The sequence below is a fragment of the Triplophysa dalaica genome, chromosome 4, assembly GCF_015846415.1.
Source record: "Triplophysa dalaica isolate WHDGS20190420 chromosome 4, ASM1584641v1, whole genome shotgun sequence".
NCBI lineage: Eukaryota > Metazoa > Chordata > Actinopteri > Cypriniformes > Nemacheilidae > Triplophysa > Triplophysa dalaica.
This window is the reverse complement of record NC_079545.1, coordinates 3,437,692-3,449,397: the sequence shown is the minus strand read 5'-3', so window position 1 is coordinate 3,449,397 and position 11,706 is coordinate 3,437,692. Positions and strand designations below refer to the sequence as shown.

The window sequence follows — 11,706 nt, the reverse complement described above, 5'->3', positions numbered from 1 at the left end:
AACCAATTACATACTACATGGAAAAAAGATGCTAACCTGACAAAAGGAAATGCCCAAACTGAAAGGCAAACCAAAGTCAAACATTGTGAGTACATGCAGGTGCCAGATTGGATGTCAGTTCTCACACTCCTGATGCCAGTTTTAAGTGTGGGAAGTGTTTTTGCATGTCCACACACAACTCCAATTATCTCCTTATCATGAGCACCACCTCCACAGGCTCTAGTTTTCCCCGGCCGGCCCTCAGGTCACGCTGCACCTACAGACATTTTACCCTCATCTCACCTGTAGCCTTTTGACAAAGAGACATAAACACACAAACACACACTTACAAAGGTTTACAGAATACCAAAAGGATTTGAAAAACAAAACTCTCTGCCTGTAGGTGTTGAAATGTTTAGGTCACACCCTTTGCTTTCTAAGTACACAAATATGCCAGTCTTGTTTGTTGGAGAAACCAAAATTCTTAAACTTCCTTTCAAATGTCTCCGTGAAAGTTTATAGCTTTTCATGCCAGAGATTATATTAACCCAGATGATTGTCTTTTTTTGTAGACTAAACAAAATAAAAGTCAATGCAACGTGTCACCTCATGTTGCATTGCCGTTCTTTTAAAGTGATACTTCACCCAAAAATTTAAATTCTGTCATCCTTTACTCACCTTCGAGTTGTTCAAAATGTGTATACATTTCTTAGTTCGGATGAACACCGAGAAATACATTTGTGATAATGCTTATAACCAACCTTTGACCATTGACTACCACAGTAGGAAAAATTACTTTATCGTTTTTTTGTTTTGTTGAACACAAAAGAAGACATTTCGAAGAATGTAGGACACCAAACAATTCTTCCATTGCTTTTTCCTACTATGCTAGTCAATGGGTTTTGAGATCTGTTAGGTTAAGCATTTGTCACGGTTCTGCCTATCTTGTCTGGCTAATTCTTGGTCTTGAGGCAGAACCAAAACAGAATTCCCTGTTTCATGTGGGGAGAGAGATTTTGGACCTTTTGGGCTTCCATACTCTCCCCGAGTCTCGTCTGTGTTTCCCGCCATTTCGTGTCATTAGCTTCCCCTTAGTGTTTCATCTGTTTCACCTGTCCCCTACTAATTATCCTGTCATTGTCTCCCTTTAAGAGTCCTCTTGTTTCATTGTCTTGTGCGGTTCATTGCTTGTACTTGTGCTCTGTCCTGTATACCGTGATCTTACCTTGTTCCTGTTTCCCGTGTCAAAGTGAGTGTTAGTTTAGTGTTCTGTTCCTAGTGCTTGTTTTCTTAGTTTTAGTTTAGTAAGTCAGCGTCCTTGTTTTTTGTCAAAGTATATTTATCCCTGTATTGTTTTCCCCCCTCGTGGGTTTTGTTTTGCTTGTTTGTTTAGTTTAGTGTTTATTGTTAATAAATATATTTGTCAAATCTTCATCCGCCTTGCCTCTGCCTGCACTTGGGTTCTCTGCCATGCCTATCGAGAAGATTCATGACAGAATGAACCGCCCCAACAGAACCCAGCAGGCAACCGCGGACGATTCCTTGCGGTCCCACCAGGCCCGACTCCTGTTGGGTTTTAAGCAGGGGGATCGCGGGATCAGGCAGTTCGCTCGGGAGTTCCTGGCTGCAGCTAGGGAGACTGAGTTCGGTGAGGCAGAGCTCAAGGTTATTTTTAACTGCTGCCTCACCGAGCCTCTCCGGCGGTCTGAGATGAGGATGTTGAGCTCCCTGTGGATGGGCGACATGATCAGGTATGTGGTCAACCGGGATGATCCCTGGCCATTAGTGCCAGACTGGGTGTCCACCCCCGTGGCTACCGTCCCGGAGGACCGCGCCCTGGCCGCCCTCACCCTGGGGAGCTCGGCACCCTCATCCGCAGCACCTCCTGCGGCCACTCTACCGTCGGCCAGTCCCACTGGCCGGCGGAGGAGAAAGAAACTACCCAGTCCGGAGCTACCCAGTCCGGAGCTACCCAGTCCGGAGCTACCCAGTCCGGAGCTACCCAGTCCGGAGCTACCCAGTCCGGAGCTACCCAGTCCGGAGCTACCCAGTCCGGAGCTACCCAGTCCGGAGCTACCCAGTCCGGAGCTACCCAGTCCGGAGCTACCCAGTCCGGAGCTACCCAGTCCGGAGCTACCCAGTCCGGTGCTACCCAGTCCGGTGCTACCCAGTCCGGAGCTACCCAGTCCGGTGCTACCCAGTCCGGTGCTACCCAGTCCGGTGCTACCCAGTCCGGTGCTACCCAGTCCGGTGCTACCCAGTCCGGTGCTACCCAGTCCGGTGCTACCCAGTCCGGTGCTACCCAGTCCGGTGCTACCCAGTCCGGTGCTACCCAGTCCGGTGCTACCCAGTCCGGTGCTACCCAGTCCGGTGCTACCCAGTCCGGTGCTACCCAGTCCGGTGCTACCCAGTCCGGTGCTACCCAGTCCGGTGCTACCCAGTCCGGTGCTACCCAGTCCGGTGCTACCCAGTCCGGTGCTACCCAGTCCCAAATATTTTTTGGGGGGGCGCCGTGGGGAGGCGACTGTCCGAGCGGCCGTTCCGGCCGCGGATCCGTTCCAGGAGCCGGGACCAGGCCCGTTCCAGGAGCCGGAACTAAGCCCGTTCCAGGAGCCGGAACTAAGCCCGTTCCAGGAGCCGGAACTAAGCCCGTTCCAGGAGCCGGAACTAAGCCCGTTCCAGGAGCCGGAACTAAGCCCGTTCCAGGAGCCGGAACTAAGCCCGTTCCAGGAGCCGGAACTAAGCCCGTTCCAGGAGCCGGAACTAAGCCCGTTCCAGGAGCCGGAACTAAGCCCGTTCCAGGAGCCGGAACCTAGCCCGTTCCAGGAGCCGGAACCAAGCCCGCCGTCAAGTCCGGCCGCCCAGCCGCCGTCAGAGAGCGCTGCCCAGCCGCCGTCAGAGAGCGCTGCCCAGCCGCCGTCAGAGAGCGCTGCCCAGCCGCCGTCAGAGAGCGCTGCCCAGCCGCCGTCAGAGAGCGCTGCCCAGCCGCCGTCAGAGAGCGCTGCCCAGCCGCCGTCAGAGAGCGCTGCCCAGCCGCCGTCAGAGAGCGCTGCCCAGCCGCCGTCAGAGAGCGCTGCCCAGCCGCCGTCAGAGAGCGCTGCCCAGCCGCCGTCAGAGAGCGCTGCCCAGCCGCCGTCAGAGAGCGCTGCCCAGCCGCCGTCAGAGAGCGCTGCCCAGCCGCCGTCAGAGAGCGCTGCCCAGCCGCCGTCAGAGAGCGCTGCCCAGCCGCCGTCAGAGAGCGCTGCCCAGCCGCCGTCAGAGAGCGCTGCCCAGCCGCCGTCAGAGAGCGCTGCCCAGCCGCCGTCAGAGAGCGCTGCCCAGCCGCCGTCAGAGAGCGCTGCCCAGCCGCCGTCAGAGAGCGCTGCCCAGCCGCCGTCAGAGAGCGCTGCCCAGCCGCCGTCAGAGAGCGCTGCCCAGCCGCCGTCAGAGAGCGCTGCCCAGCCGCCGTCAGAGAGCGCTGCCCAGCCGCCGTCAGAGAGCGCTGCCCAGCCGCCGTCAGAGAGCGCTGCCCAGCCGCCGTCAGAGAGCGCTGCCCAGCCGCCGTCAGAGAGCGCTGCCCAGCCGCCGTCAGAGAGCGCTGCCCAGCCGCCGTCAGAGAGCGCTGCCCAGCCGCCGTCAGAGAGCGCTGCCCAGCCGCCGTCAGAGAGCGCTGCCCAGCCGCCGTCAGAGAGCGCTGCCCAGCCGCCGTCAGAGAGCGCTGCCCAGCCGCCGTCAGAGAGCGCTGCCCAGCCGCCGTCAGAGAGCGCTGCCCAGCCGCCGTCAGAGAGCGCTGCCCAGCCGCCGTCAGAGAGCGCTGCCCAGCCGCCGTCAGAGAGCGCTGCCCAGCCGCCGTCAGAGAGCGCTGCCCAGCCGCCGTCAGAGAGCGCTGCCCAGCCGCCGTCAGAGAGCGCTGCCCAGCCGCCGTCAGAGAGCGCTGCCCAGCCGCCGTCAGAGAGCGCTGCCCAGCCGCCGTCAGAGAGCGCTGCCCAGCCGCCGTCAGAGAGCGCTGCCCAGCCGCCGTCAGAGAGCGCTGCCCAGCCGCCGTCAGAGAGCGCTGCCCAGCCGCCGTCAGAGAGCGCTGCCCAGCCGCCGTCAGAGAGCGCTGCCCAGCCGCCGTCAGAGAGCGCTGCCCAGCCGCCGTCAGAGAGCGCTGCCCAGCCGCCGTCAGAGAGCGCTGCCCAGCCGCCGTCAGAGAGCGCTGCCCAGCCGCCGTCAGAGAGCGCTGCCCAGCCGCCGTCAGAGAGCGCTGCCCAGCCGCCGTCAGAGAGCGCTGCCCAGCCGCCGTCAGAGAGCGCTGCCCAGCCGCCGTCAGAGAGCGCTGCCCAGCCGCCGTCAGAGAGCGCTGCCCAGCCGCCGTCAGAGAGCGCTGCCCAGCCGCCGTCAGAGAGCGCTGCCCAGCCGCCGTCAGAGAGCGCTGCCCAGCCGCCGTCAGAGAGCGCTGCCCAGCCGCCGTCAGAGAGCGCTGCCCAGCCGCCGTCAGAGAGCGCTGCCCAGCCGCCGTCAAGTCCGGCTGCCCAGCCGCCGTCAAGTCCGGCTGCCCAGCCGCCGTCAAGTCCGGCTGCCCAGCCGCCGTCAAGTCCGGCTGCCCAGCCGCCGTCAAGTCCGGCTGCCCAGCCGCCGTCAAGTCCGGCTGCCCAGCCGCCGTCAAGTCCGGCTGCCCAGCCGCCGTCAAGTCCGGCTGCCCAGCCGCCGTCAAGTCCGGCTGCCCAGCCGCCGTCAAGTCCGGCTGCCCAGCCGCCGTCAAGTCCGGCTGCCCAGCCGCCGTCAAGTCCGGCTGCCCAGCCGCCGTCAAGTCCGGCTGCCCAGCCGCCGTCAAGTCCGGCTGCCCAGCCGCCGTCAAGTCCGGCTGCCCAGCCGCCGTCAAGTCCGGCTGCCCAGCCGCCGTCAAGTCCGGCTGCCCAGCCGCCGTCAAGTCCGGCTGCCCAGCCGCCGTCCAACCCTGTCAGGCTGATCTTCAGACCCTGGTCCAGCCCGGCATTCCAGCCGTGGTCCAGTCCTCCAGTCCTGCAGGGGACTAGGACGGTTCCCCCCAGGACTACCCCTGTCAAGCCTCCTGGGGCTCCGCGCCCTGGCGCGTCCCCAAGGGCTGGAACTTTCCCACCCAGCCCTCCCCCTTTTGGACTTCCCATGTCTTCTTGTTTGCCCCCACCCCCCCTCCCTTGTTTGTTATTTTTATTAAGTCACCCTAATCCCCTATTGATTCTTGCCTGTCTGCCACTGATTTTGTTTTCCATGTTTTGTTTAGTCTTGTCTATGTCTCAGTCTGTCTTGTCCCGTGAGTCTCCTTGAGGAGCGTCAGGATGTCGCTCCTTAAGGCGGGGGTTCTGTCACGGTTCTGCCTATCTTGTCTGGCTAATTCTTGGTCTTGAGGCAGAACCAAAACAGAATTCCCTGTTTCATGTGGGGAGAGAGATTTTGGACCTTTTGGGCTTCCATACTCTCCCCGAGTCTCGTCTGTGTTTCCCGCCATTTCGTGTCATTAGCTTCCCCTTAGTGTTTCATCTGTTTCACCTGTCCCCTACTAATTATCCTGTCATTGTCTCCCTTTAAGAGTCCTCTTGTTTCATTGTCTTGTGCGGTTCATTGCTTGTACTTGTGCTCTGTCCTGTATACCGTGATCTTACCTTGTTCCTGTTTCCCGTGTCAAAGTGAGTGTTAGTTTAGTGTTCTGTTCCTAGTGCTTGTTTTCTTAGTTTTAGTTTAGTAAGTCAGCGTCCTTGTTTTTTGTCAAAGTATATTTATCCCTGTATTGTTTTCCCCCCTCGTGGGTTTTGTTTTGCTTGTTTGTTTAGTTTAGTGTTTATTGTTAATAAATATATTTGTCAAATCTTCATCCGCCTTGCCTCTGCCTGCACTTGGGTTCTCTGCCATGCCTATCGAGAAGATTCATGACAGCATTATTCAAAATATCTTTCTCTTTGTTCATCAGAACAAAGACATTTTTACACATTTGGAAAAACTCGAACTTAGGTGAGAACACGATGACACAATTTTCTTTTTTGGGTGAAGTATCCCTTTAAGACAGTTTTAAACAAAAACATAAATCTATCTTAATAATAGAAGGTTTAGTCTTGGCCCTTAAAAAATGTATAATCTTTGAAGCTCAGCACCAGTTCTTCAATGTTAAAGGCTTTCCTGTAGCTCTGTGGCTAGAGCATGGGGCTAGCAACGCCGATGTCGTGGATACGATCACAGTTGCGTAAAAACAAGGATTTAGCGAGAGCCGGGATTGCACACACTCAGGAACAAATGTATAGTATAATGCTATGTAAGTAGCTTTGGATATAAATGTAAAGGTAATGTTAAGACTACAAGCATTAACCCTCTACAAATCACACGGTTAATACACTTGAGAGATGGGTCTTGGACATCAGGGGTCCGCTTCCCAAAAGCACTGTTAACAAAGTAGTTTTACTAAGCGTTAAGTAAACAACAATGTGTGTAGTATCTTTATTCCCTTACGTTCGTCGTTTGAAGAGTGCGCACTGTGCATGTCTCCGTGCCAAGAGTGGGCGTGTGTGCCCTGACGAAGGATCATTATTTACAGCAAATCATTAAATATTGTACATAGTATTGGAGAATTGGCCTTCTCGCACCAATTTTGTGTTTAAATGATTTGGAATAATCTGAAATTGATTTAATTTCCACAGAGGTGTTCACTCCAGCACCTGCGTGACGTCATTGTCTTGTGGCCTCACCCCAGGATGAGACTATTGCACAGGTATACAAAACGTTTATTGTATAAAGACCACAGATATAATAAATATTGTCTACAAACCCATCTGTTATTGTTTATTTTGTTGATTGTGATCTATCTGTCTTGTTAAAAACATCTTCCACCAGGGCATTTATTAAACTTATTTTGATCAGATTTTTGACAAAGATGCTAATTTACACAGTAGGCCTACATTCATCCTCTGTAAGTCAAAACCCCTGAATGAAAATGAAACTGCACTGTACGTGTAAATACTATTGTTAAACCAGAAGTTTGGTAAAATGCTTTACAAAAATGTATTTAAATATGTGTGGCTGTCATCTGTGCAGTTGTACATGCATTTTACCATCATAATCATCTTTTTTAAAGTCGTCCTAGTGCTTATTGGTCGAGATCATATGAAAAAATATCAAATCCCATATATCGTAGTTAATACTAGCAGTAACCAAGTGATCAGTTCAAACAATACATAACTATTTGGTTCTGAAGTCTATGATCTTAGATCAAGATCAGTCTGAATGGTTTGTTTATTGGAGGCATAACTGCAAAACAGATGTCCCTATTTTTCTCTTCCTTTGTCTCCAGAGATTTGCCATATTTGTCCCTGTGCTTGGATGCTCTGGGACTTTCCCGTTTTGCTTAGAGAAAGTTTGTGTGTAGTGATTCAATACATGTGCTGCTTTTATATTGCACCGTTCTGTAAAAATAGATAACAGAAGCCTGCTTTTACAAGTCTTTGGAGAACCTAGTGGGAGCTCACTAGAGTTCTCACCTCTTAATTAAATTAAGACCCTTTCCGTCCTTTGTGTCTTCATTTAATTTTCATAATTTAATCACAATATTGGCTGATCATGAAGCTATTTGACTTCTTCAACTGAACCAGTTGTGACTATGCATCAACTTCAATCCCTGGGCTTACTTTATCATTAACCAGCATCTCTCATAAAAGTCAAAGAGAGAAAAATCGTTGGACTTGAATTGGATCTTCAAACTGGATACGAGACAAGAGTTTTGTATGGTGCAACAAGTGAAAGCGATAATAGTATATATACAGTATTTAACCTTACAGGAATCATTTTGATGAAAGTAAAAATTCTGTCATACTTTTATTTATAGGTTCTTTCAAACCTGAATGTCTATATATGGAAGCCCGTTTCCGCCAGGGTTGGGATTTTTGTTTTAAGTGGTAAATCATAATAATGACTTAGTATCTCATAATAATGACTTACTATCTCATAATAATGAGATACTAAGTCATTATTATGACTTACTAAGTCGAAATAAGTATCTCATTATTATGATTTACTAATTTAAAAAAAATCCCAACCCTGGCGGAAACGGGCTTCCATATCTATATGACTTTCTTCTTTGGAACAAAAATAGACAGCATATGTTTTAAAATGTCGAAGTGGTTTTGTGTTCATATAGTTTAACTCATTGAGCTTTTGTTATAAATGTGTTATAAATATCATTTTGTTCTGCAGGAGAAAGTCAGGTTTGGAAAGACATGAGAGTGAATAAATAACTTTCATTTTTGGGTGAACGTTTAGTTTTAGAAAATGTGTTGTTTACTTTATTTAAAGTGAAAAAAGATATGTATTTATAAATTCATATACGGATGGGTGTTTCATGAGTTAGACTATCGAAGATGATGATTGTAAAATATTGATTCAAATGTGTGCCGATGATTTTCCCGCTTGTTTGTTTTGAAGCCCCCAGGCCAGTTTAAAGGGAGGGCGTGTTTTCCCCACCAGCCTTCAGAAAGTTTGTCATGTAAATGAATAGCTCGTAAAGCAGAGGCGGAAGGAGCGCGCGCCTCTGGATGAGAGCCGGAGAATGAAGACTTGAACACATGATCTCATTCACACAGCTCACACCGCACGAGCAGCACACGAGTTCGAGGGAACGCGCCACAAGTGCCGTTTTGGGATATATTCTTTATACCTGCGTGATTGTTTCCTTTTCCTGAAGAGACCCAATGTTGGATATATGTTAAGCGTGCGTGGGATCCCACAACCATCCATAAGAAGGAATGCATCTTTTCCTTGTGAAACTAATTCCTCTGATATCACTCGTTACTTTGACGCAAGGTAGGTTTCATTTGTTGATTTCTCTCCTCATTTAATTTTCGTGCTATTTAAGATACCCAACTATTAGATTAAGTTAAGAATGAGTGTGTTTCTGCCATTTATCGCAAATGAAACGCGTGGTTTATGGAGAAATCACTTGTTGCGCACTGATGTCAGCAGGCTGTTTTTCCCGTGGGGAATTTGAAGTGTATCTTGGACAACCCCTTCCGAACATAACCAATGTTTTACTACAGTCAATAGGTTATAATGTAGTAGTTTAACCTGTATTTGTTATATTCCACAGTTTAACCAAAAATGAACCCTTCTCTCTCTACAGATACCATTGTGTTTACAGTAATATTATTGTATTGCTAAACATAATAAGTCCGCCAAAATGGTTACTTTTACTCAAAACAATTTTGGTTAGTTTTCCTGTTGGGGTTGAACACAACTTGATCAAAACTGTTTTCGTTTAAATCTGCCAAACACGTACCTAACACCATACAAAGTTACACGACTACCGGACTTTAATTTGAAATAAAAGTTACGCATTTATGTATTTTACGCAGGTGTTCATTTGCAAGAGGACATCACTCCGAATTGTATAGACAAGTGAACGGAGCTCTTATGATTCTGTCTCGTCACTTCTACTATAAACCCTATGCTATTGAGTTCAATGACCACAGCTCGAGTTTGAGTGAAGTTTCACTCGAAACACTTTTGCAGCCCAATGCTACCAACCAAATATAGTGCATTCCCCAGAACAGCTGCCTGGTGAAGAATGCGCCCTGTCAGTTCCCTCTGTCCACAAACATCACTTTAGGGTGTTAGGAGTCACACTTTCCTACTGGATTTTGTCCTGTGTCTTACCAACTCTTATTGGCTTGTAACGAATACATTTTGTCTCATTTATATTTTTCTTTAATGACACTAGTAATTTTGTATATATGTTAGATTTAGATAAGAGGATGCAACACTGAAGTCTATAACTCTGTTTTCCAGGCCTCGAATGTTCTGAAAAATGTCTGAATGGTGGTACGTGTGAACTGACTCCAGACGGGAGAGGAGAATGCAAGTAAGTAAACAGAACTCAATTATATACAATTGCTTTGTTTGAACCGTAACAAAACCCTGGAGAATTTTAAAGTTGGTGCTTTGAATTGTGCAGTGCGATGCTAGGAGAATTTCACTAGATCCACTTTCAAAAGTTTTGCTTTTCAGCAATGCCTTTGGACTCCCAAAATATTTGCATTCAATCTAAATTCCATCCAACAGAAAAGTGTGCTTCTCTTCTTGAAGCTAATGAATGACATGCCCAAGCACTGATGAAGAGAGTCTAGGGCAAACCCCCCCCCCTTCGTCTGGTCGTGAGTACGGGCCCACCTCTCCAGCCCGAGACTCGGAGACACTCAGAGCCCTAAATCTTATTTTGCTTTTCTTTTATGGAACGACAGCTGGGGTTTGCCAGAAGCTCGGTGGCCATTGTTCTCCAGTCTAGATTAATTCTGTGTGACTAATCTGTTTGAGGCTTCCCAGAATGCCAGAGGCCCCCCCTTGCGCCCTGCCCCTGCTCGGGTGTTTTGTCCCATTTTGAATGCCCATTCACTTGCTGTGATTTACATTAGAAGGACAGATGGCAATAGAGTGTAATTTGACTGGATTTTTTCATAATTGGTAGCAATGCACCAGTGAAAAAATCAAGAGCAAACAGGTTGCCGGGCGTGCATAGCTTCACATTCTGTAATGCCAGCATACAGACGCTCGCGCACACAGCGCTGCATTTGCCCAGATTGTGTTGGTTTGATGCGCTAATAGGGTTAACTCTCCTCGGCCCTCTGTACTTTCCTACTTGCATTTAACAGGATTAGATTGCAAGCGTTTGGCTGGGCTAGAATTGTTTTTCTCTGGTTATCACTAAGTTTATCAGGGTGGCTGCAGAGGAGCACACTAGACGGGCTCATTTGGAACGGTTTGGTGGCGGCTCTGTTTTTAGGACCGCGCACACACGGAGCCGCACTGGCGATGGGCCACATCTTAATTCTGTCTGGCAGCCTCCCTGCCTCAGTTGGGCCACAAAGCCACCATTGTGTCCTGTCCTACTCAGACTCTAATTAAACATAGAGAGCCTCTCTCTCGCTCAGGATGGCACGTTAGTAGGTCTGGTACCTTTTATCTACTGTTCGAATGCAACTTGTGGACAGACCACTCATTTCAGCAATGTGTCTGACCAACTGTGGCAAAAAGTGAGTTCATAGATCAGCTCTGGCCATATTGTTGCGCCAATCAAATGAATCCATTGTGTTTGCCCTGAAATGCTCTGTGACATATTTTGTTCGTCTTGCTTTGCTACGTTGAGAGTATGAAAAGTGAAAGTATTTAATTGTTTTTGGGGATATTTCTATCTTTTTGGGTAACCTTAGGGTGGATTGATTTAATATTACAATTTAAATTATAACCTTTTAGGAGGCCGCTAATTTGTATAAATTTGAATGATAATTTTTATGTTTAAGTATCAACTTTCGTGCCAAATGTTCTTTAAGGCGGGGCTTCATTTTTGCTATTTTCTAATAATCAAACATTATTGGGCGATTCACATTCTAGGAATTCATAGGAATTAACCACTTCATTAAATCCAGGCCATTAAAACTAGCTACTTTAATATCAAATAAAATGTTTTAGTTTGCTCATCGACTAATTGAAACTGTATTTCTTATGATAATAAGAAGAAAAACGACAGTAATTTGATGTCCCGCACCAAGAAGTAAAATGTATGAGCTACAGGAAGACCATATGCTCCAGGTCTCATATTTTAGTCATCTCTTTCAGCTACGCTATATCAAAGATGTGTTGCTTCTACTTCACATTCCACGCCAGGAATATGAAACACTCATATCTGGCACTTTGACAGGCATCTAAAGGAGTGAGCTGTTATCATTGACGCTTTGGCAAGGCTGAAATCTAACT

General features: G+C 49.0%; 1 protein-coding gene across 1 annotated transcript in view; it reads left to right on the top strand.

Annotated features, from left to right (window-relative positions):
• Window positions 1–8,504: 8,504 nt before the first annotated feature.
• Window positions 8,505–11,706, top strand: part of notch1b (notch receptor 1b) — a 42,474-nt gene continuing 39,272 nt past the window's right edge. Inside the window, exons 1-2 of the mRNA XM_056745459.1 lie at window positions 8,505–8,763; window positions 9,745–9,817. Of these exons, the coding sequence (XP_056601437.1) occupies window positions 8,706–8,763; window positions 9,745–9,817 (131 nt within the window). The 5' untranslated portion in view covers window positions 8,505–8,705. The remainder of the gene's footprint in view (window positions 8,764–9,744; window positions 9,818–11,706) is intronic.